The sequence below is a fragment of the Canis lupus genome, chromosome X (genome assembly GCF_003254725.2).
Source record: "Canis lupus dingo isolate Sandy chromosome X, ASM325472v2, whole genome shotgun sequence".
NCBI lineage: Eukaryota > Metazoa > Chordata > Mammalia > Carnivora > Canidae > Canis > Canis lupus.
The window spans coordinates 70,905,394-70,925,776 of NC_064281.1; the positions used below are offsets into that span (position 1 = coordinate 70,905,394).

The 20,383-nt window shown below is 36.5% G+C and overlaps 1 protein-coding gene and 1 long non-coding RNA gene across 8 annotated transcripts in view; one reads left to right on the plus strand and one right to left on the minus strand.

The window, feature by feature from the left end:
• DIAPH2 (diaphanous related formin 2) overlaps positions 1-20,383 on the plus strand; it is a 1,060,012-nt gene that overhangs the window by 785,865 nt on the left and 253,764 nt on the right. For all 6 annotated transcript variants that reach the window (XM_049107608.1, XM_049107607.1, XM_025431781.3 and 3 more), the window contains one exon: positions 8,438-8,602. In XM_049107608.1, the coding sequence (XP_048963565.1) occupies positions 8,438-8,602 (165 nt within the window). The remainder of the gene's footprint in view (positions 1-8,437; positions 8,603-20,383) is intronic.
• The window catches only part of LOC112649458 (uncharacterized), a 115,761-nt gene that overhangs the window by 11,996 nt on the left and 83,382 nt on the right, over positions 1-20,383 (minus strand). For both annotated transcript variants that reach the window (XR_003129585.3, XR_007409416.1), the window contains exons 3-4: positions 19,178-19,260; positions 16,639-16,698 (exon numbers count right to left, since the gene is read on the minus strand). This is a non-coding gene — a long non-coding RNA (uncharacterized LOC112649458). The remainder of the gene's footprint in view (positions 1-16,638; positions 16,699-19,177; positions 19,261-20,383) is intronic.

Genomic DNA, 20,383 nt, shown 5'->3' on the forward strand with positions numbered 1-20,383 from the left:
CTTTCTCTGTGTGTCTCTCATGAATAAATAAATAAAATATTTAAAATAAAATAAAATAAAATGAATATTTATAAAAGTTTAACATTTTACCTGCTACTGTTTTAAAATGTTGAGCACATTTTAGTTTATCAGCCTTGCAATGAACACTTATCTTAGGAAAAAGATGATGTGTTTTAATTCACAGTTATTTTGATGAACTTCCAAGCTGGAAAAATTAAAAATGTCTTTGTAGAAGGAGGAATTTGAGTCAAATGGTAAAAGAAAAATTACTCTAAGTTGCTTTTCCTACCTTATCTTTGATAAGTTTTTTATATGTATTAGATATGCTCACTTTACCACCTTAGACTTATACTTATTCTGAAGATATAAAATACTATGATTACCCCATCTTGGAAATTCTTCTTGGAAAGCACATTGTTTTCTAAGGATTCTTCTCTCTAAATATTTCAAAAACTCCCAAGGTTGTTTAAGCAGGTGGGAAAAGGTCATTCCACTTTTCAATCCCAGGATAGTCTAATCATCCTCCCCAAAGTACCCCATAATTTTTGTCACTCATAATATTCCTGTTATGTGCTAGGCACTATTGTAGGTGTTGATTTTATTTTCAGTCAATAAAACATGAAAGGTCAACTCAGGGGCCACATTTTTAAGTAGGGAAAGACAGGCAATAAAGAATTAAAAAAAGAAAGATAATGTCTGATAGTTATAAGTTTGCATAATAAAACAAAGTAAGCAAGAGTAATAGTGATGTAAGTGGATATTTTAAGATTTATTTATTTTAGAAAGGAGGAGGGGCAGAGGGAGAGGGAAAGAGAGTCTTAAGCAGGCTCTGCTGCTGACTGCAGAGCCTGATGCAGGGCTTGATTTCATGATCCTGAGATGGTGACCTAAACCAAAACCAAGAGACAGTAGCTCAACTGACTGCACCAACCAGATGCTCTGAAAGTGGATATTTTAGATTGAGTGGTTAGGGAAAGCCTCTGTGAGGAGGTGACTTTTAAGCTGAGATTGATTGATCTGGTGAAAAGAGAAACACTCTAAGCAGGAAGAACAGCAAGTGCAAAGGCCCTTAGTTGGGTATGAAAGCTTGGTATATTCAAGGGGAAAAAAAAAACAACAACAAAAGGTTAATGTGGCTCAGCGTAGTGCTTAAGAGGAAGAATGAGATTCCATTAGGTTCCAGGGGTGAGTAGAGGCCAGATAATGTGGATCATCATAAACCCTGAAAAGGAGTTTAGATTTTATTCCAAGTGTTGTAGTAAATTGTTATAGGGTTTTCACGAGAGGATTAACATTTTTGATACCAAGAGAGTCCACTTAAAAGGACAACAACAGTAACATTCGAATAGAGATGACAAGTAGCAGTTGAATTCCTCAGGGGACATATTGGGGCTAGATATATAATTTGGAGGGGGACAGTCACCAATATACATGGTATTTAAAGTCATGTGAATTACTTAGATCAGTTAAATAGCATGTAGATAGAGGACTCAGGACCAAGCCTTCAGGGTACTCTAAAATTTTATAGAAGTTACCAGAAAAGGAGAGGAGATAAGACAATATTTTAAGCATGAGGGTGGGTGTCATAGAAACTGGCTAAATGTATCTGAATCTACTGAGACATCAAAAGGAGGACAGAGGGGTGAACATTGAATTTGGTAATATGATGGTTGTCATAAAGAATACATTTCTAGGGATCCCTGGGTGGCTCAGCAGTTTAGTGCCTGCCTTTGGCCCAGGGTGCGATCCTGGAGTCCCGGGATCGAGTCCCACGTCAGGCTCCCGGCATGGAGCCTGCTTCTCCCTCCTCCTGTGTCTCTGCCTCTCTCTCTATGTCTATCTTGAATAAATAAATAAATCTTAAAAAAAAAAGAATACATTTCTATCATATCAAAAGAACACTAGACTAGGCATTATGCAAGGGACTATCATGATGTCTCCAGTAGGTGAGGAAAAATAATTTTCCCTCTACCCTTCTGACTCCCTCACTGAGACTCCCATGTAATAAAAGATAGATTAACCAAAGAAAATCAAACAGAAGTTTATTAACATATATACCTCATGAATACATGGAAAATACCCAGGAAAAATGAGTAACTCCCTGAGGAGCCTAAGGTACCAGTTTCTTTTTTTTTTTAACTTAAGGTTTCTTTCTTTTAATTCCAGTGTAGTTAACGTACAGTGTTATATTAGTTTCAGGTGTACAATATGGTGATTCAGCAATTCTCTACATTACTCAGGGTTCATTATAAGTGTACTGTATATATATATATATATATTTTTTTTATTGGAGTTCAGTTTGCCAACATATAGCATAACACCCAGTGCTCATCCCTCCAAGTGCCCCCCTCAGTGATGTGTACTCTTTAATCCTCATCCTTATTTCACCCATTCCCCCAACTCAACTCCCCTCTGATGACCATCAGTTTGTATTCTATGGTGAAAGTCTGTTTCTTGGTTTGTCTCTTTTTTCCTGTTCTTGTTTGTTTTGTTTTGTTTTGTTTCCTTAATTCTGTGGAATTTCCAAATTCTGTGGAATTTTTTTTTGACAATTTACTCTTTATTGATTAAAAATGAAGGAAACATGCAGCAAAATACAAAGTCAAAAAAAGGGAAGGGGGAGGTAAAATATTTTACATCTTCCATAATCTACCAGACATCATAGGAGGAACCTCCATTTATTGATACACCATTATTCTATCCTCAGATTATTAAATAGTATCAGCTGGCTCTAGGATTTGGTTCAAAACTTAAGCAAAAACCCCAAACAAATCCATTAGTCACTTAGAATAAGACCATACATTTCACAAATGGCATTGGCACATGTTATCTTGTGCTAAATTAGTCTCTACCCCAAGGGACCTGGGGATCCTGGGGACCTAGAGACAGAGGTGCACCCTAAGCCACTGCTCCTGGAGAGAAGCAAGGTCGCTCACTAAGGTCGCTCATATGAATGAGATAATATGGTATTTGTCTTATTCTGACTGACTTATTTCCCTTTGCATTATACTCTGTAATTCCATCAATATTTGTTGCAAATGGCAAGATTTAATTATTTTTTATGGCTGAATAATATTCCAGTGTGTGTGTGTGTGTGTGTGTGTGTGTGTGTACCACCTCTTATGTATCTATTCATCCATACATGCACACTTGGGCTGTTTCCATAATTTGGTATTGTAAATAATGCTGCAAATAACATAGGGATGCATCCCTTTGAATTTGTGTATTTTTGTATATTTTGGGTAAATACCCAATAGTGTAATTACTGGATCATAGGGTAGTTCTATTTTTAAATTTTTGAGGCACTTTCATACTGTTTTCCATACTGGCTGTACCAGTTTATACTCCCACCAACAGTGCAGGAGAGTTCCTATTTCTCCATATCCTCTCCAACACTTGTTTCTTGTGTTTTTGACTTCAGTCATTCTGACAGGTGTGAGATGATATCTCATTGTAGTTTTGATTTGCATTTTCTGATGATGAGTTATGTTGAGCATCTTTTATATGTCTGTTGGCCATCTGGATGTCTTCTTTGGATAAATGTCTGCTATGTCTTCTCCCCATTTTTAAAATTGGATTATTTGTTTTTGAGGTGTTGAGTTCTATAATTTTCTTTATATATTTTGAATACTAAACCTAAGCTACCAGTTTAAATACCATCTTCAGCTAAAGATAAAAGAAAGAAAGGTGTAAGGACACTCATTATGGGGAAGGGGCATATGGATAAGGAGGGAATTCACCATAAACAAGGGTACAGTTTTTATGCATATTTAAATCTTCAACTTAACCAGTGATACTCTGGATACCACTGAATCTCTTGTGATATAGAGTCATACTTCTCTTCCCACTACAGAGAAGGAGACATCCTTTGTAAATGTAAGTTTCCCTTTCAAAAAAGTAACTTTTACTCTTTTCAGAGCTTTTCTTGTGTCTACGGTTTCTCAGTCATCTCAAAATAATCGATAACATCTGCCTATTTCTTAAATGGATTATTTGTGTTTTGGGTGTTGAGTTTGGTAAATTCTTTATAGTTTTCGGATACTATACCTTTATCAGATATGCAAATTTGCATTTCCAAATATCTTCTCCCAGAGAAAGACAAATACCATATGATTGCATTCATATGTGGAATTTAAGAAACAAACAGATGAACATGGGGCAAAAGAGAGAGAAACAAACCATAAAACAGACATAACTCTAGCAAAAAAACTGAGGGTTGCTGGAGGGGAGGTGGGCAGGGGGATGAGTTCTATGGGTGATAGGTATTAAGGAGAGCACTTGTGATGAGCACTAGGTGTTGTATGTAAGTAATGAATCACTGAATTCTACTCCTGAAATTAATATTTCACTTTATGTTAACTAACTGAGGTTAAAATTAAAATATGAATAAATAAATAAATAAATAAATAAATAAGCCAAGGAGGCATATTTTAGGGTGGCATATTCTGCTTCCCTTCACTAAATGCTAATCCTAGATGGATGGGTGCCTTCTATCTCTTTCTACAACTCTGAAGTTTGAATACTAGTATTTCACTGCCTTTTTGATAAGATTACTCAGCTATTAGAAATGACAAATACCCACCATTTGCTTCAACATGGATGGAACTGGAGGGTATTATGCTGAGTGAAGTAAGTCAGTCGGAGAAGGACAAACATTATATGTTCTCATTCATTTGGGGAATATAAATAATAGTGAAAGGGAATATAAGGGAAGGCAGAAGAAATGTGTGGGAAATATCAGAAAGGGAGACAGAACGTAAAGACTGCTAACTCTGGGAAACGAACTAGGGGTGGTAGAAGGGGAGGAGGGCGGGGGGTGGGAGTGAATGGGTGACGGGCACTGGGGGTTATTCTGTATGTTAGTAAATTGAACACCAATAAAAAATAAATTAAAAAAAAAGATTGTTATGAAGAATACAGAACATAATAGAAGGGAAAGTATATCGTAAATGGTAAAATTCCATACAAATGCAAATTAATGTTAGAATTATTTCTAATACTAGATTATAAACTATTTAAGGGGCTGGATTGGCTTTAATGATCATTACATCCATCACAATGCTTAGCATAATACTAACTAGTGAGTTTAATGGCTGCTCAAAAAACTAAAATAAAAATTTCCTAAATGCAATAAAAGGATGAAAAGGAATGATAGTGTCTACTAGCTCTATTTTACCTGCAGTTCCAGTTAGGATTTGTGACTTCCTTGCAATTGTGAAAGATTTCCAATGCTGACTCATGCCATCTATCCCTTTTACAAGATAATCACTTTGAAGACAATAAGTAAAGGACTTGGAGATTGGTCTGCTTTCCATTTGTTATTTCTAAGATAAGCCATGCCCAGAATTTTTCAAATTTTCTCACTTTGGTATACAGAATTTCTGAATTTATTTTTTGTCTAGGAGAACAAATTTATGAAGTTACGTATCATTACATAGACATTTGTAGCTGGTAAGAAAAATGTTATGATAGATGGGAAACATAGTTTTTTTTTCCCTTTTTTATCTTTTGCTTTTCTCTGTGTGGTACAGATGTTGAGCCTTGTGAAATATACAGTTTAGTACTTTGCATTGCAAATAGAGTACAAGTAAGTGACCTTTGATAACTTTTATGCCTAGCAACAGACTCTATGGCATGAGTCTGTTAGTTTAGGTAAGAGAGACTAGCAAACAAAAATCTCACTTTCATTCTGTGCTAGGAAATGAAGAGTATTCATATTTCTGCAACTGTTAAACAAGATGTTTAACAATTTCTTAAAAGTCAAAGAATATATGGTAATAGTCTCAAATGTGTATGTAGCAGTATATGAGATCCATTTTTGCTAAAAAAAGAAAGAGTCAGAAATGCATTAATTCTTTCAGTCTATTAAGGTCAAAATGGACTTGGGGATTGAAAGATTTAGTGTTAATTGTTATAGCAAGGGAAAGTTTTGGTGTTGCTAATGTGAATGCTAATATTTAAGTAGCATAAGAAAGAACATAGGTAGGGTCCTGTGTCACTTTTAAAAATCACCTTGTATCCAATAAGTTTCAGCTGCAAAGTAATTTTCCAGAAATGGTCTGAGAAAAAAAAAAAAAAAGAAATGGTCCAATGTTCTCCATTGACTTCCATTGTAAAACAAGAGCTGTGTTCTCCTTGAAAATAAATTTGGCCCCAAGTTAATAATAAAGCATACTGCAGAATTCAGAAAATCTTAAATATATAAGATTTATCTTTTTATAAATCACATATTTATATTTGTAAATTTTAAGATTAATCTTAAAATAATAAAATCACATTTTTAGTGCTGATGAAATAATAGTAAAATAATAGTACCATTTCTTAGTGCCTGATGAAATAATACTATCATAAAATATTAATACACTATAGTGGACCTTATAATAGCATGCCCCAAACTGTGTTATTATCCTTCTTTTTCAATTCTAAGCATTTTACCTTTCATGTAAAAACATTTTACTTCTGTGATCATTATATTTTTTAAATGTACCTCTAATATTTATTTTTTTAAGATTTTATTTATTCATGAGAGACACAAAGAGAGAGAGGTAGAGACATAGGCAGAGGGAGAAGCAGGCTCCATGCAGAGATCCCCATGTGGGACTAGATCCCAGGACTCCCGGATCACAGCCTGAGCCATAGAAGAAAGACTAGAAGAAAATGCTCCAAACTGTTCACAATATTTGCTTCTGAGTTTATTGGAAGTTATAGTTTATTTGTTTTTGTTTTCTAACTTGCCCAAAGAGATTTTTTTTTTTTTTTTTTTTTTTTTAAGGAGAGAGAAAGAGAGAGTGGCAGAGTTGGTAAAGCACCCAACTCTGGGTTTTGGCTCAGGTTGTGACCTCAGGGTTCTGAAATTGAGCCTGAGTTGAGCCTTGCACTCAGTGTAGATTCTGCTGGGCATTCTCACTCCCTCTTCCTCTGCACCTCTCATGTATGTATGTGCTCTCTCTTTAATAAATAAATAAATAAATAAATAAATATATATATATATATATATATCTTAAAAAAAAGAGAGAGAGAAGAGAGAGTGTGCACACATGTGTGAGTGGGCAAGGGAAACAGAGGGAAAGGGAGAGAGAGAATCTTAAGCAGGCTCCAGGCCCAGCATGACATGAAACAAAAATCAAGATTCAGAAACTTAATCAACCAAAACATCCAGGCACCCATAATGAGATAATTTTCTATATCCTCTATAATCAGAAGAAAGTACTGTAATTTCTTTCTTTAATGATAAATTTATATATAATGATGTCTTTAGTTAGACACATAAATATATTTGATTCATTTCTATTTTGGTACTGGTTATTATCACTTTTTTGATAAAATTTTAAAAACAATGATGTAATTAATTTCTGGATAAACAACTTGTCTAGAGCATACTTCTCAAGGTATATCCAGGACTGGCAGCCTCAGCATCACCTAGGAAATTGTTAGATATCTAATTCTCAGGCTCCTGGGCTCAATCCCAGCAAACAGCAATCTGGGTTTTAGCAAGCCCTTTGGGTAATTAAGATTCTAGAACAATAACAGAATTTCTCCCCATTCTCTTTCCTCTCACTTTCTCTCTCTCCCTCTTCTCCCTTTTTTTTCATACCTTCCTCTTGCCTTCTGTCCTTCTCCTTTTCCCCCCTCTCCTTCCCCTCTTCTTGTGGGATACACACACACACACACACACACACACACACACAAACCATATATATACAGCCTATATATAGAATTCACGGTTACCTCTCTCTGAATAGAATACGTGTATTTAGAAAGAGAATATTTTTTTCTAAGTTTTTTGTTATTTGTTTCTGACCTACCTTGTTCATTAAAAGATAACTAAGTTTTCTGGTATTTGTACTTATATACTTTCATTTAACAAACATGTTTTGCATTGTTATACATTAGATAGTTCTGCATAATTTACTAATTTTTTAACCTCATTAACCAATATAATGATTCTAGCATATTATTATAAACTGAATTGTGTCCCCCTCCAAATTCTTATGTGAAGCCCTAGCCCCCCAGAATCTCAGAATGTGACTGACTATATTTGGAGATAGGGTTTTAAAGAGGCAATTATATTAAAATAAGGTCCTAGTTTCTGCCCTACTCCAATATGACTACTGTGCTCATAAGAAAAGAAGATGAAGACACAAACACAGGTAGAAGTACTGCTATGTGAGGATATACTGAGAAGGTGGCCATCCATAAGCTAAGGAGAGAGGCCACAAAAGAAACCAAACTTGCCAACACCTTGATATTGGACTTCTAACCCCAGAATTGTGAGAAAATACATTTCTATTGTTAAAGCTAGTCAGTCTGTGGTATTTGTAATGGCAACCCTAACAAATTAATACATAAGTGTTTATAAAAATGATATAATTCAATCTTAACATCTAGTGATTGCCTTTAAGATACTATCAGGTCATGTTCCTTGACAGAAAGCTACAGCTTTACAAAGAGTGCCAGAGACCAGTATGAAAAACTGCTCACCATGCACAACAACATGCTAAAGCTCTATGAGAATCTTGGAGAATACTTTATTTTTGACTCTAAGACAGTGAGCATAGAAGAGTTCTTTGGTGATCTCAGCAACTTCCGAACTTTATTTCTGGTGAGTAATACATTTTAAAGGATTGCAAGACCTGTTGTTTGTGTTTTTTAAATAATTTATTCTGTTAGCATTTTATGTACCTATTGCTCATACTGATTTCATGTTATAGTCCTTTAACGGGAATTGAAAGGTATTTTATACTTGTGACATAGATAAAAATGGTTGGCTGATTTAATATATAATGGGGACTTAAAAGAATTGTCTTCAACCTTAGATATATATCTGAATTTTTCTTCACAAATTTTATAAGAAAATGAAAAAACTGGTACTTAAATGTTGTTGATTTTTATACAGCATACTATTATAATTTGACCTAGCTTAAAAATTAATACCTAAAGTAATCTTTCAATTAATACGTTAACATGCTATGATTTATGAGTAAGTTTTTGTTATAGTCTATACAAGAAATCAATTCTAAATTAGACTACATAAAAAACATGGAATATTAAATTTTATTTCATAATGTAGGCTCCAGTTTCCAACTAGAACTCTTGGGGATAACAGTAGATATTAGCATTAGTTAGAGATGGATAATCAGGGTGTGAGTTGTGATGCTAGAGGGAAGCAAAAGCTTCACTGTATAAGTGTTGTGGAAATACTTCTCTGCACTCAGTGAAAGAGTAGAAGAGCACAGATTCCAATTATGATAGTAATAGAAAATTATGCATAATAGTTGATATCAAACAAGTAAAGTTACATGTATTTTAAAGAATGAACTCTAGCAATTATCCCCAACAGGAAGATCAGTTAGCAAACTAATTCATTGAGGTATGTTTCTTTTTTTAAATTTTTTTTTAATTTTTATTTCTTTGCGTATATTTTTTATTGGCGTTTCATTTGCCAACATATACCATAACACCCAGTGCTCATCCCATCAAGCGCCACTCTCAGTACACGACACCTAGTCACTCCGTCCCCCTGACCACTTCAATTCCAACCCCTTGTTCGTATCCCACCGTTAGGTGTCTCTCATGTTCTGTCACCCTCACTCATATTTCCTACTCATTTTCTCCCCTTTCCCCTTTATTCCCTTTCACTATTTTTTTATATTGCCCAAATTAATGAGACCATATAATGTTTGTCCCTCTCCAATAGACTTATTTCACTCACCATAATACCCTCCAGTTCCATCCACGTCGAAGCAAATGGTGGGTATTTGTCGTTTCTAATGGCTGAATAATATTCCATTGTGTATATATATATACATACTAAATGTTCTTTATCCACTCATCTATCAATGGACACCGAGGCTCCTTCCACAGTTTGGCTATCGTGGACATTGCTGCTATAAACATCGGGGTGCAGGTGTCCTGCCGTTTCACTGCATCTGTATTTTTGGAGTAAATCCCCAGGAGTGCAATTGCTGGGTTGTAGGGCAGTTGTATTATTAGCATTTTGAGGAACATACACACACTTTTCCAGAGTGTCTGTACCAGTTCATATTCCCACCAACAGTGCAAGAGAGTTCCCCTTTCTCCACATCCTCTTCAACATTTGTTGTTTCCTGTCTTGTTAATTTTCCCCATTCTCACTGGTATGAGGTGGTATCTCATGGTGGATTTGATTTGTATTTCCCTGAAGCCAGTGATAAAGAACATTTTCTCATGTGCTTCTTGGCCATGTCTGTGTCTTCTTCTGTGAAATTTCTGTCCATGTCTTTTGTCAATTCATGATTGAATTGTTTGTTTCTTTGCTGTTGAGTTTCATAAGTTCTTTATAGATCTTGGATACTAGCCCTTTATCTGATATGTCACCTTCAAATATCTTCTCCCATTCTGTAGGTTGTCTTTTAGTTTTGTTGACTGTTTCTTTTGCTGTGTGGGAGCTTTTTATCTTGATAAAGTCCCAATAATTCATTTTTGCTTTTGTTTCTGTTGCCTTCATACATGTATCTTGCAAGAAGTTGCTGTGGTCAAGTTCAAAAAGGATGTTGCCTGTGTTCTCCCCTAGGATTTTGATAGATTCTTGTCTCACATTAAGATCTTTCATCCATTTTGAGTTTATCTTTGTGTATGGTGTAAGAGAATGGTCTAGTTTAATTCTTCTGCATGTGGCTGTCCAATTTCCCCAGCACCATTTATTGAAGAGACTGTTCTTCTTCCAGTGGGTAGTCTTTCCTGCTTTGTCGAATATTAGTTGACCATAGAGTTGAGGGCCCATTTCTGGATTCTCTATTCTGTTCCATTGACTATGTGTCCAGTATTGTGCCAGTAACATACTGTCTTGATGATCACAGCTTTGTAGTACAACTTGAAATCCGGCCTTGTGATGCCCCCAGATCTGGTTTTCTTTTTTAATATTCCCCTAGCTATTCAGGGTCTTTTCTGATTCCACACAAATCTTAAGATGATTTGTTCCAACTCTCTGAAGAAAATCCATGGTATTTGATAGGAATTGCATTGAACGTGTAAATTGTCCTGGGTAGCATAAACATTTTCACAATGTTTATACTTCCAATCCATGAGCATGGAATATTTTTCCATCTCTTTGTATTCTCCTCAATTTCTTTCAAAAGTGTTCTGTAGTTTTTAGGGTATAGATCCTTTACCTCTTTGATTAGGTTTATTCCTAGGTGTCTTAAATGGGATTGACTCCTTAACTTCTCTTTCTTCGGTCTCATTTTTAGTGTATAGAAATGTGACTGATTTCTGGGCATTGATTTTGTATCCTACCACACTGCCCAATTGCTGTTCTTTCTCTAGTTCCTTTAGGTGCAAGGTTAGCATATGTATTTGAGTTTTTTCCAATTTTTTGAGGAATGCTTGTATTGCGATGTATTTCCCTCTTAATACTGCTTTTGCTGTATCCCAAAGATTTTGAGTGGTTGTACCTTCATTTTCATTAGTTTCCATGAATCTTTTTAATTTTTCTCTAATTTCCTGGTTGACCCTTTCATCTTTAGCAGGATGTTCTTTAACCTCCACGTGTTTCAGTTTCTTCCAAATTACTTCTTGTGATTGAGTTCTAGTTTCAAAGCATTGAGCTCTGAAAATATGCAGGAGACAATCCCAATCTTTTGGTATTGGTTAAGACCTTATTTGAGACCCAATATGTGGTCTATCCTGGAGAAAGTTCCATGTGCACTTGAGAAGAATGTATATTCAGTTGCATTTGGATGTAAAGTTCTGTAAATATTGTGAAATCCATCTGGTCCAGTGTATCATTTAAAGTTCTTGTTTATTGGAGATACTGTGCTTAGAATATCTGTCATTTGCAGAAAGTGCTGTGTTGAAGTCTCCCAGTATTAGTGTATTACTATCTACATATGTCTTTGGTTATTAATTGATTGATATACTTGACAGCTCCCATATTAGGGGCATAAATATTCATGATTATTAGGTCCTCTTGTTGGATAGATCCTTGTAGTATGATATACTGTCCCTCATCATCTCTTACTACAGTCTTTGGGATAAACTTTAATTTATCTGATATAAGGATGGCTACCCCTGCTTCCTTTTTAGGACCATTTGAATGGTAAATCGTTCTCCAACCTTTCATTTTCAGGCTGTAGGTGTCCTTAGGTCTAAAATGAGTCTCTTGTAGACAGCAAATAGATGGGTCTTGCTTTTTTATCCAGTCTGAGACCCTGCGTCTTTTGATGGGATCATCAACCCATTCACTTTCAGAGTTACTATTGAAAGATATGAATTTAGTGTCATTATAATACCTATTCAGTCCCTGTTTTTGTGAATTATTTCTTTGGGTGTCCTCTTTCTTTTACAGCCACTTAATATTTCTTGCAGAGCTGGTTTGGTGGTCACAGATTCTGTCAGTTTCTATGTATCTTGGAAGCTCTTATCTCTCCTTCTATTCTGAAGGAGAGCCTTGCTGGATAAAGAATTCTTGGCTGCATGTTCTTCTCATTTAAGACCCTGAATATATCCTGCCAGCCTTTTCTGGCCTGCCAGGTCTCTGTGAAGAGGTCTGCTATTAATCTAATAGTTCACCCAATATAAGTTAGGGATATCCTGTCTCTTGCTGCTTTAAGGATTTTCTTTTTATCCTTGGAATTTGCAAGTTTCACTATTAAATGTCGAGGTGTTGAACAGTTTTTATTGATTTTAGGGGGGTACCTTTCTGTCTCCTGGATCTGAATGCCTGTTTCCCTCCTCAAATTAGGGAAGTTCTCAGCTATGATTTGTTCAAATATGCTTTCTGGTCCTCTGTCTCTTTTGGCACCCTCTGGAACCCCAATTAAACATAGATTTTTCCTTCTGAGGCTGTCATTTATTTCCCTTAACCTTTCCTCATGGTCTTTTAATTGTGTTTCTCTCTTTTCCTCAGCTTCCTTCCTTGCCATCATCTTGTGTCAGTCACTCTTTCTTCTACCTCATTAACCCTCGTCGTTAGGACCTCCAGTGTGGATTGCATCTCATTTAACTGATTTTTAATTTCAGCCTGATTAGATCTAAATTCTGCATCATGAAGTCTCTTTGATCCTTTATGCCTTTTTACAGAGTCAGCAGTAGCTTTATAATTGTGGTTCTGAATTGGCTTTCTGACATGGAATTGTAATCCAAATTCTGTAACTCTGTGGCAGAGAGTACTGTTTCTCATTCTCTTTTGTTGTGAGTTCTTCTTGTCATTTTGCTCAGTGCAGAGTGGTTAAAAACGAGTTGTACTGGAAAAAGGTAGAAAAAAAAGGAGGGGTACCCTCTGGTCCTATATACTGTAAAACCCTCGACTTCCCCTGGAGCTTTGCAGTGCTGCTTGGTTAGAACTTGCTCTTCCCCTGTCCTTCCAGCTGGTCCTTTGGAGGAAGGCGCCTGCTGAGCTGATCTCAGGGGTGTGAACCTAGGGGAGCTGCCCCGCCCCCTGCCAGGTGCAGGGCTGAAGTGGGAGCTGTTAATTCTGTGAGGCCCCTGTTCCCTAGTGGGCCTCACTCTGTCCCAGGCACAGAGTGACACAAGGAGGAACAACCGTACTGGCCACGGCCAGCTCTCCAGCTCCGGAGACAGCTCCAGCAGTAACTACCGCAGTCTTCCAGTCCACACTTGCATAGATGCTTAGGGGGTGAGGGTGCTGATCTACACAGCTTGGGGACGCTTGGTGGCAAGAGAGTCCTCACTGTCCTGTGCCCTCCCCACCTCTGCCTGTCCCAGGGGGAGCACCGGATCCTGGGCTGTGTCCCCGGCGCCCTGTGCTCCGGGCCTGTGCTGCTGGAATCATGCTCCCAGGGCTGCGACTCCCAAAGGCAGCAGGGCACAGCCTCCTCCTCCCGGAGTTGCCGCCTGAGCTTCTCCTGAAGCCCCGCCAGGCGTTGGCTCCAGCCCTTTACCGAGTTCAGACTGTGGTGTGTTGTTTTGTCTCCCCTGGGTGCACTTCCTGTGTTATTGATCTGGGAGACTGGAAGCTCCACTGCCCCTCCTGTGATTCTGCCTGGTTTCCCTGCAAGCGCCTTTCTGTCCGGGAAGAATCTGCTGTGGGTTTTTAAAGTTCCTGCTTCTCCGGGGCCGGGCTTTCCTGTCCTGGAGGCTTTCGCCATGGGTCTTAGCCCGGATCCTCACTGGGGCCCCTCCCCTACTAGATGATTCTTCTTCTTCTTCTTCTTCTTCTTCTTCTTCTTCTTCTTCTTCTTCTTTCTTCTTCTTCTTCTTCTTCTTCTTCTTCTTCTTCTTCTTCTTCTTTCTTCTTCTTCTTCTTCCTCTTCTTCTTCTTCTTCTTCTTCTTCTTTCTTCTTCTTTCTTTTTTATTACTATTTTTTTTGTCTTCCTACCTTGTTAGAAGTGCAAACTCTGGGCAGCCTGGGTGGCTCAGCGGTTTAGCGCCACCTTCCGCCCAGGGCATGATCCTGGAGACCCAGAATCAAGTCCCACGTCGGGCTCCCTGCATGGAGCCTGCTTCTCCCTCTGACGGTGTCCCTGCCTCTCTCTCTCTCTCTGTGTGTGTCTTTCATGAATAAATAAATAAAATCTTAAAAAAAGAAGAAGAAGAAGAAGAAGAAGAAGAAGAAGAAGAAGAAGAAGAAGAAGAAGAAGAAGAAGAAGAAGAAGAAGAAGCACAAACTCTTCTCTCTGTAGAGTTCCAGCTGTTCTCTTTAAATCTCAGGTCGAATTGGTAGGTTCAGGATGATTTGAAAGTTATCTAGGTAATTTGGTGGGGACAGGTGACTTGGGGACCCTACTCCTCTGCCATCTTGCCTCGCTCCTTGAGGTATATTTCTATCCCCAAAGCAGATATTTGCTAGATAGGGCTCTCTTTCTTAATTGACTGTGTTGCTCCATGAAATTGTTGCATTTTGGTATGACTTGCACAGTCTATGAGATACAGTTATTTTTGTGGAAAGCATTTGCTTTTATCTACTGAGTTAGGACATATAACCCCAAGCACATCCTATTTTTGGTGATATAAGTTGAATAAGAAGCTTTCATAAATATGATCATTTGTCTTTTTTTTTTAGAGTATTAGCTTATTTTGGTTTTTGGTCTTTATCCCTTAATATACACGCATATTTAACTTTTTAGCTGGACAGTAAGTAGTAAAATGTGTTCTGGCAATGACTCATCCAAATATTTTCAAAACTTAAAAGCTGTTAATATGCCATGAGCCTATGATACCATGTTATATCTACTTGGAGTGTTTTCAAGAAGAAAAAAGTATATGTTGAAAAGGAATGGAGACTAGAAAAATACACTTCAGTTGACACATTGAGAAGATAATTCTAATAAATTATTTTTGTAACATCAATGTCTATGAGTAAATGGAGATGAATATAATTAATATTGTCAATTTCTATTAAAAAGTGCCTTGTTTTAACATGGATTGGTTGTGAAAACACTGTCACATTAGTGCTCCTCACCTCCCTGATACATAGTCACAAAATAGAATTTGATGTACTCCCATTTTATAACATTTCGTTAAGGACAATACCTGCGTGGCAGCCTATGTTTAATCGTATTAAGCAGATGCTTAGAAATCTTGCTAAGAACTAGAACTATACTTGTAATTACTTCTCAATCATAAGTCGTTGTTGTTGTTTTAAATGTGATGACACCATTGTTAGGAAGACCTGATTCTGTGGCCTAGTGCTGTCACTAATAAGCTGTGTGAATTTATATAAGTCATTTATCCCTTGTAGCTACATATTTATTTATAAAATTAAGTGATTATACTCCTGATCTCTAAGAATTTCTTCCTCTTTAAAAGTCTATGAGTCCTAGAATTTCAGAGAGTCATGTGGATTACATACATAAATAGGATATATTTGTCTACTGGCTTCACTGTGTGTGTAGCATGAATACAGGGAAATAATTTGCCACAAATCATTCTCATTGTAAATAACTTGACATTCTGAAGTCCTGTTTTCTGTGCATTTTTGTTAATTTCTTGAGATCCTGCTAAGACTGATTTCCAAAGCTTTCAAAACAGGTAACCAACTCCTACAATGTGTCATGGTCAGCTGCCTGCCATCTGCTTTTCAGAACACTATTACAATAATTTTTTTCTACAAATTATTATTGACTTGCTGGCATGAAAACTAAGTGTGCAATTTATTAGTTGTTTTGAACTTTAGTTGGTTATGTAATCTCTCTGAGCATCAGTTTCCTCATTTATAAAATAGAGGTGATTATTCCCAACACATCTTTCTCTATGTTTCACTATGTGAAAACACCTCATAACCTATGCTATGCAGATGGAGAGTATTATTAGCCATACTCTGTCCATCCATTTGATTAGTATTTATTGAGAACCAATTTGATTCTGGTAATGCTCTAGTCCAGAGTTAAAGGGAAGAAAACAGTCTCTCTCTATCCATGAATGAAAAGAGACAGACAAGTAAATACAATGTAATTTGATAAGTGCTGCCTTAGGAATATCAAGATGCTATAATAATGTAAAGGAGGATCTGCCTAACCCTGCCTGAGCTGGCCTGAGAAGCCTTCACAGAGGATGTGACATTTGAGCAGAGTCTGGAAAAGCCCATAGGTGTTTGACAAGTAGACTTTGACAAGCAGGTTTAAGGATTTTACACCTGACCTATAAGCTAAATACTCCTAAATCAACATCACCAACTTCAGTCAATCATTTGTGCTCACCAGGTTCCTGTTTCATAGTGAGATTAAAGTGATTTCACTCTCCCAGGGGAGGGAAGAACCCTGAAAGACAGACAAAAATTGTAATCACCAGAAGTTCCCATTTTCTTAGTGTTTTGTGTGTTTGGTTTCAGGGTTCCTACTGTTAAAAACATATTGGATTATAGACAGAGACAATAAAATACCAGTATTGCTGAGAAGAAAATAAGAGTTCTGATTCAGGTGCTACCTAAAAATCACTTCCAAATGAGCTCAGAGTTTCATCTTGGGAAATCTATTTGGCATGTAAAGCATAAACAAAATTCACATACCAAAAAATCTTCCTCAGAGAGATATCCTCCAAAAGATGAGAAAAATGGAAATAAAAGGGTTTGACATTATGGATTAAGACCTTTTTCAAAATAATCAGAAGCAATTTAATGAAAACAAAATTGGGTATATGAGATACTGCTATATTATTCACATCATTCATATTAAATATTACTCAACTGAGGATATTAAAGATATTCAAGATGAATGTCCTATATATTAGCATGAAGGTATATGTAATTGAAAACAGTTCTAAATTCATAATTCAGTCTCTTTTTCTAGTTGGCTTCCAGACATCATCAGAGTTCAAAACAACTGCTTATAATATAGGCAAGATTAATTAATAATCCCTAAATTTAAGTTGGATATTTTGTGGAACAAAATAAAATTCGGCATTTATAGAATATCTAGACATCTTTTTTGGCTTACTCTTCTTTATACTTCAGTTAGTTCCAATAGTTGGCTACACAGTCTCTTTTCTTTTGAGATATTTTGAATAGAATATTCAATTCAGTGAACTTTATATGTTTAACTGCCATGAAGTATCTTGCTTAGGCATAAAAAATAATTTCAGCTGTTGGGTAAGTGTTTGAGGCAAGTATTATACTTTAGTAACTTTCGTATCTCCAAATAAACTATAGAAAATATTTCTTTTGTCTTTTGTCTTTTAAATGTCAATTTCTTTTTGATTCTGTGTGTTTTGTCTTGTTTTTTAAAGAACAATATGTTACACAGGCATTTAATTAATTTTTGTTTGGTTTGTATTCTCTTTCTCTATCTCATATACTAGATATATAGGAACAAGGCTTCATAGAATTAATAGATTCATTTACATAACTTAAGAAGAAAATGTTACCATTACTATTAATCATGCTGCAAGATTTCTCAACAAAATAAGTATTTGCTGCAATTCATTTGATAAACTTTAACATTTTTTAATCAGAATTTCCTTTAACAATTTTTAACAGCTCTTAGATGAATATTAAACGACTGTTAGGAGGCTAAGTGATAGGTATATTTATGCCATCATTCAGCCTTTTTGCTTCTATCTCCTAAATGTCTTTGAATCCATTCATTTCTCTCAAATCCCAATGATGCTCTTTAGTTCTTGGCCTTTACCATCTCTCAGCTGGACTAATATAATGATCTGACTGATGTCTGTGTCTACTTCTCTCATACTTCTAATCCATTCACCACATTATAGTCAGAATAAAACTGAAAGCAAAACAAACAAGACAGTGTTACTTTCCTGATTTAAAATTCCTTAATGAATTCTCTGTAGCCTCAGGATGAAATCTAATGTGTTTAAAATTAAAGTGGCTTCTAAAATCAAAAGAACTATGGTTACTTAAAGGCCAGACCATCTATGCTCAGCTGACTGAACCATGATCACTTAATGTGAATTCTCCTCCCAAACTAGTAAAAGTAAAGTATGAAAATGAAAACAGCAGAACGAGACAACACCAAGTGTCTAAGAAGATCTGAGCCTCCTAGAACAGAGAGAAACTTTGGGAGCACAGTATTGAAACTAAATGAAGGCTCAGAGGCAAAGATGTGATTGCCATTATTCTTTAATTGCTCCCATAGCTACTATGGCATGGAGAGTAAGGAACTGAGGTTATTTATCTTAATTCTCATTTGGGGACAATCTTATCTTCTATCTTAATCTTCCTTTCAAAATCTAAACTTGCATGAGAGCTCCTTATGTACCCATATTGATTTATGGAGATATTTAATTTTGAGAAGCTCTCATTTCTCTCAAGCCGTCTTCCTCTTTATAAAGCCTCAATCATGTCTAAATCTAAAGTATAATTGAAAAGCCAAAGTGAACACCTGCATTTGGTTAGACTCAAAAGACTAAATTGATATATACAGAGCATTTTTATTCATTCATTAAAGGCAATTTGCCTTTAAAGAAATGAGGATGAATTTTTACATGAAAAGATTGTGTATACAATTTCTGATCCAAGAAGACTAAGTTATTTTGACACATTTGTAAACTTTCAATTTACAAAGCACTTGACATTTAAAGGAGACTTTAGTGCAGTATTATAAAAATGGGTGAGTTACACAAAAAAAACAAATATGTTCTTTAACAAAGGAGAGTCTTAATCAGTAATATATACTGTTATCTAAAGTCCCATCATCCAAAATCTTTATTAGATGCCTCATAATTTGATAGATCTTTGCTTTGCCAATAAAATGCCAATGGTAATTAATATTGTAAAGATACCTTTGAGAAACTGCAAAGACCATGATGTACCTCTTGAATAGTATAGTTTCATTTGTAAGCTCAGTATTTCCAGGCCTCAGTACCTGCGAATTCAGATGGGGGTCACTTTAAGTAACAATAACCCAAATTATTTCTTCTTTACCTTCACGGACAGGACTCAAGCTCCCTGCAAAGTCTCCACTCCCACAAGCACATCTGGAGTCATCATATATGGGCTCAAAAACATGTTAGCTATAGTTACCACTTGACATTTTCTCACAGATATTTGAGTGCCTATTCTTCTTCTAGGATGATGAGAATATAGCATTAAAAAAAATAAAGCCCTGCCCTTCCTGTCCTGCTATATCTCCGGCTTCCCTCTGCCTTTTACTGGCAAGCTGTATGGGGCTGCCCTCAATGAAAATCCCCATCTGGACCAAGGTTGCAGACTCCTACTGCTCTACTTATGCCACCAATCCTTGCAGTACCATAGTGGTGTTATGCTCAGTACAGAAGTAGCTATGTTTCACAGCACACTTCATAAAAACAGTTCCTTTTGCTTTTCTTCTGACCCCTTTCCCCTTGAAGGCTTAAAAATTGTCAAGTCCGGGATCCCTGGGTGGCGCAGCGGTTTAGCGCCTGCCTTTGGCTCAGGGCGCGATCCTGGGGATCCGGGATCGAATCCCACGTCCGGCTTCCGGTGCATGGAGCCTGCTTCTCCCTCTGCCTGTGTCTCTGCCTCTCTCTCTCTCTCTCTGTGACTATCATAAATAAATAAAAGTTAAAAAAAAATTGTCAAGTCCTAAAGACCTCAAAAATCCTAAATCCATAAGCCCCTCTATTCCCCTCCATCCTTCCTTTTGTTCTGTCACCTAACTTTTCCTAGAAGCCAGGGATAAATAAAGTACCAGCATAACTCCTTTCATGCAAATAGAGCCTAAGGGCCCACTAACTACCTCTCTTTAATCACACACACACACACACACACACACACAGATAATTCCCTTTGAGCTCAGCTGGGACAACCCTAGCTCTGTAGCCTTAGATTTATTTTGATCTATTGCAACTCTTTGAAAATAGACAATCCATGTAAAATATATGGTCACTCTAGTAAGCAGAATATTTGACCAGAATACCTCATTCACCAGCTGTGGCAGAGAACAGGCTTTACTTTTTTTTTTTATTTTTTAGAAAAAGATGTCACTTATCAACTATTGTATTCTGTTT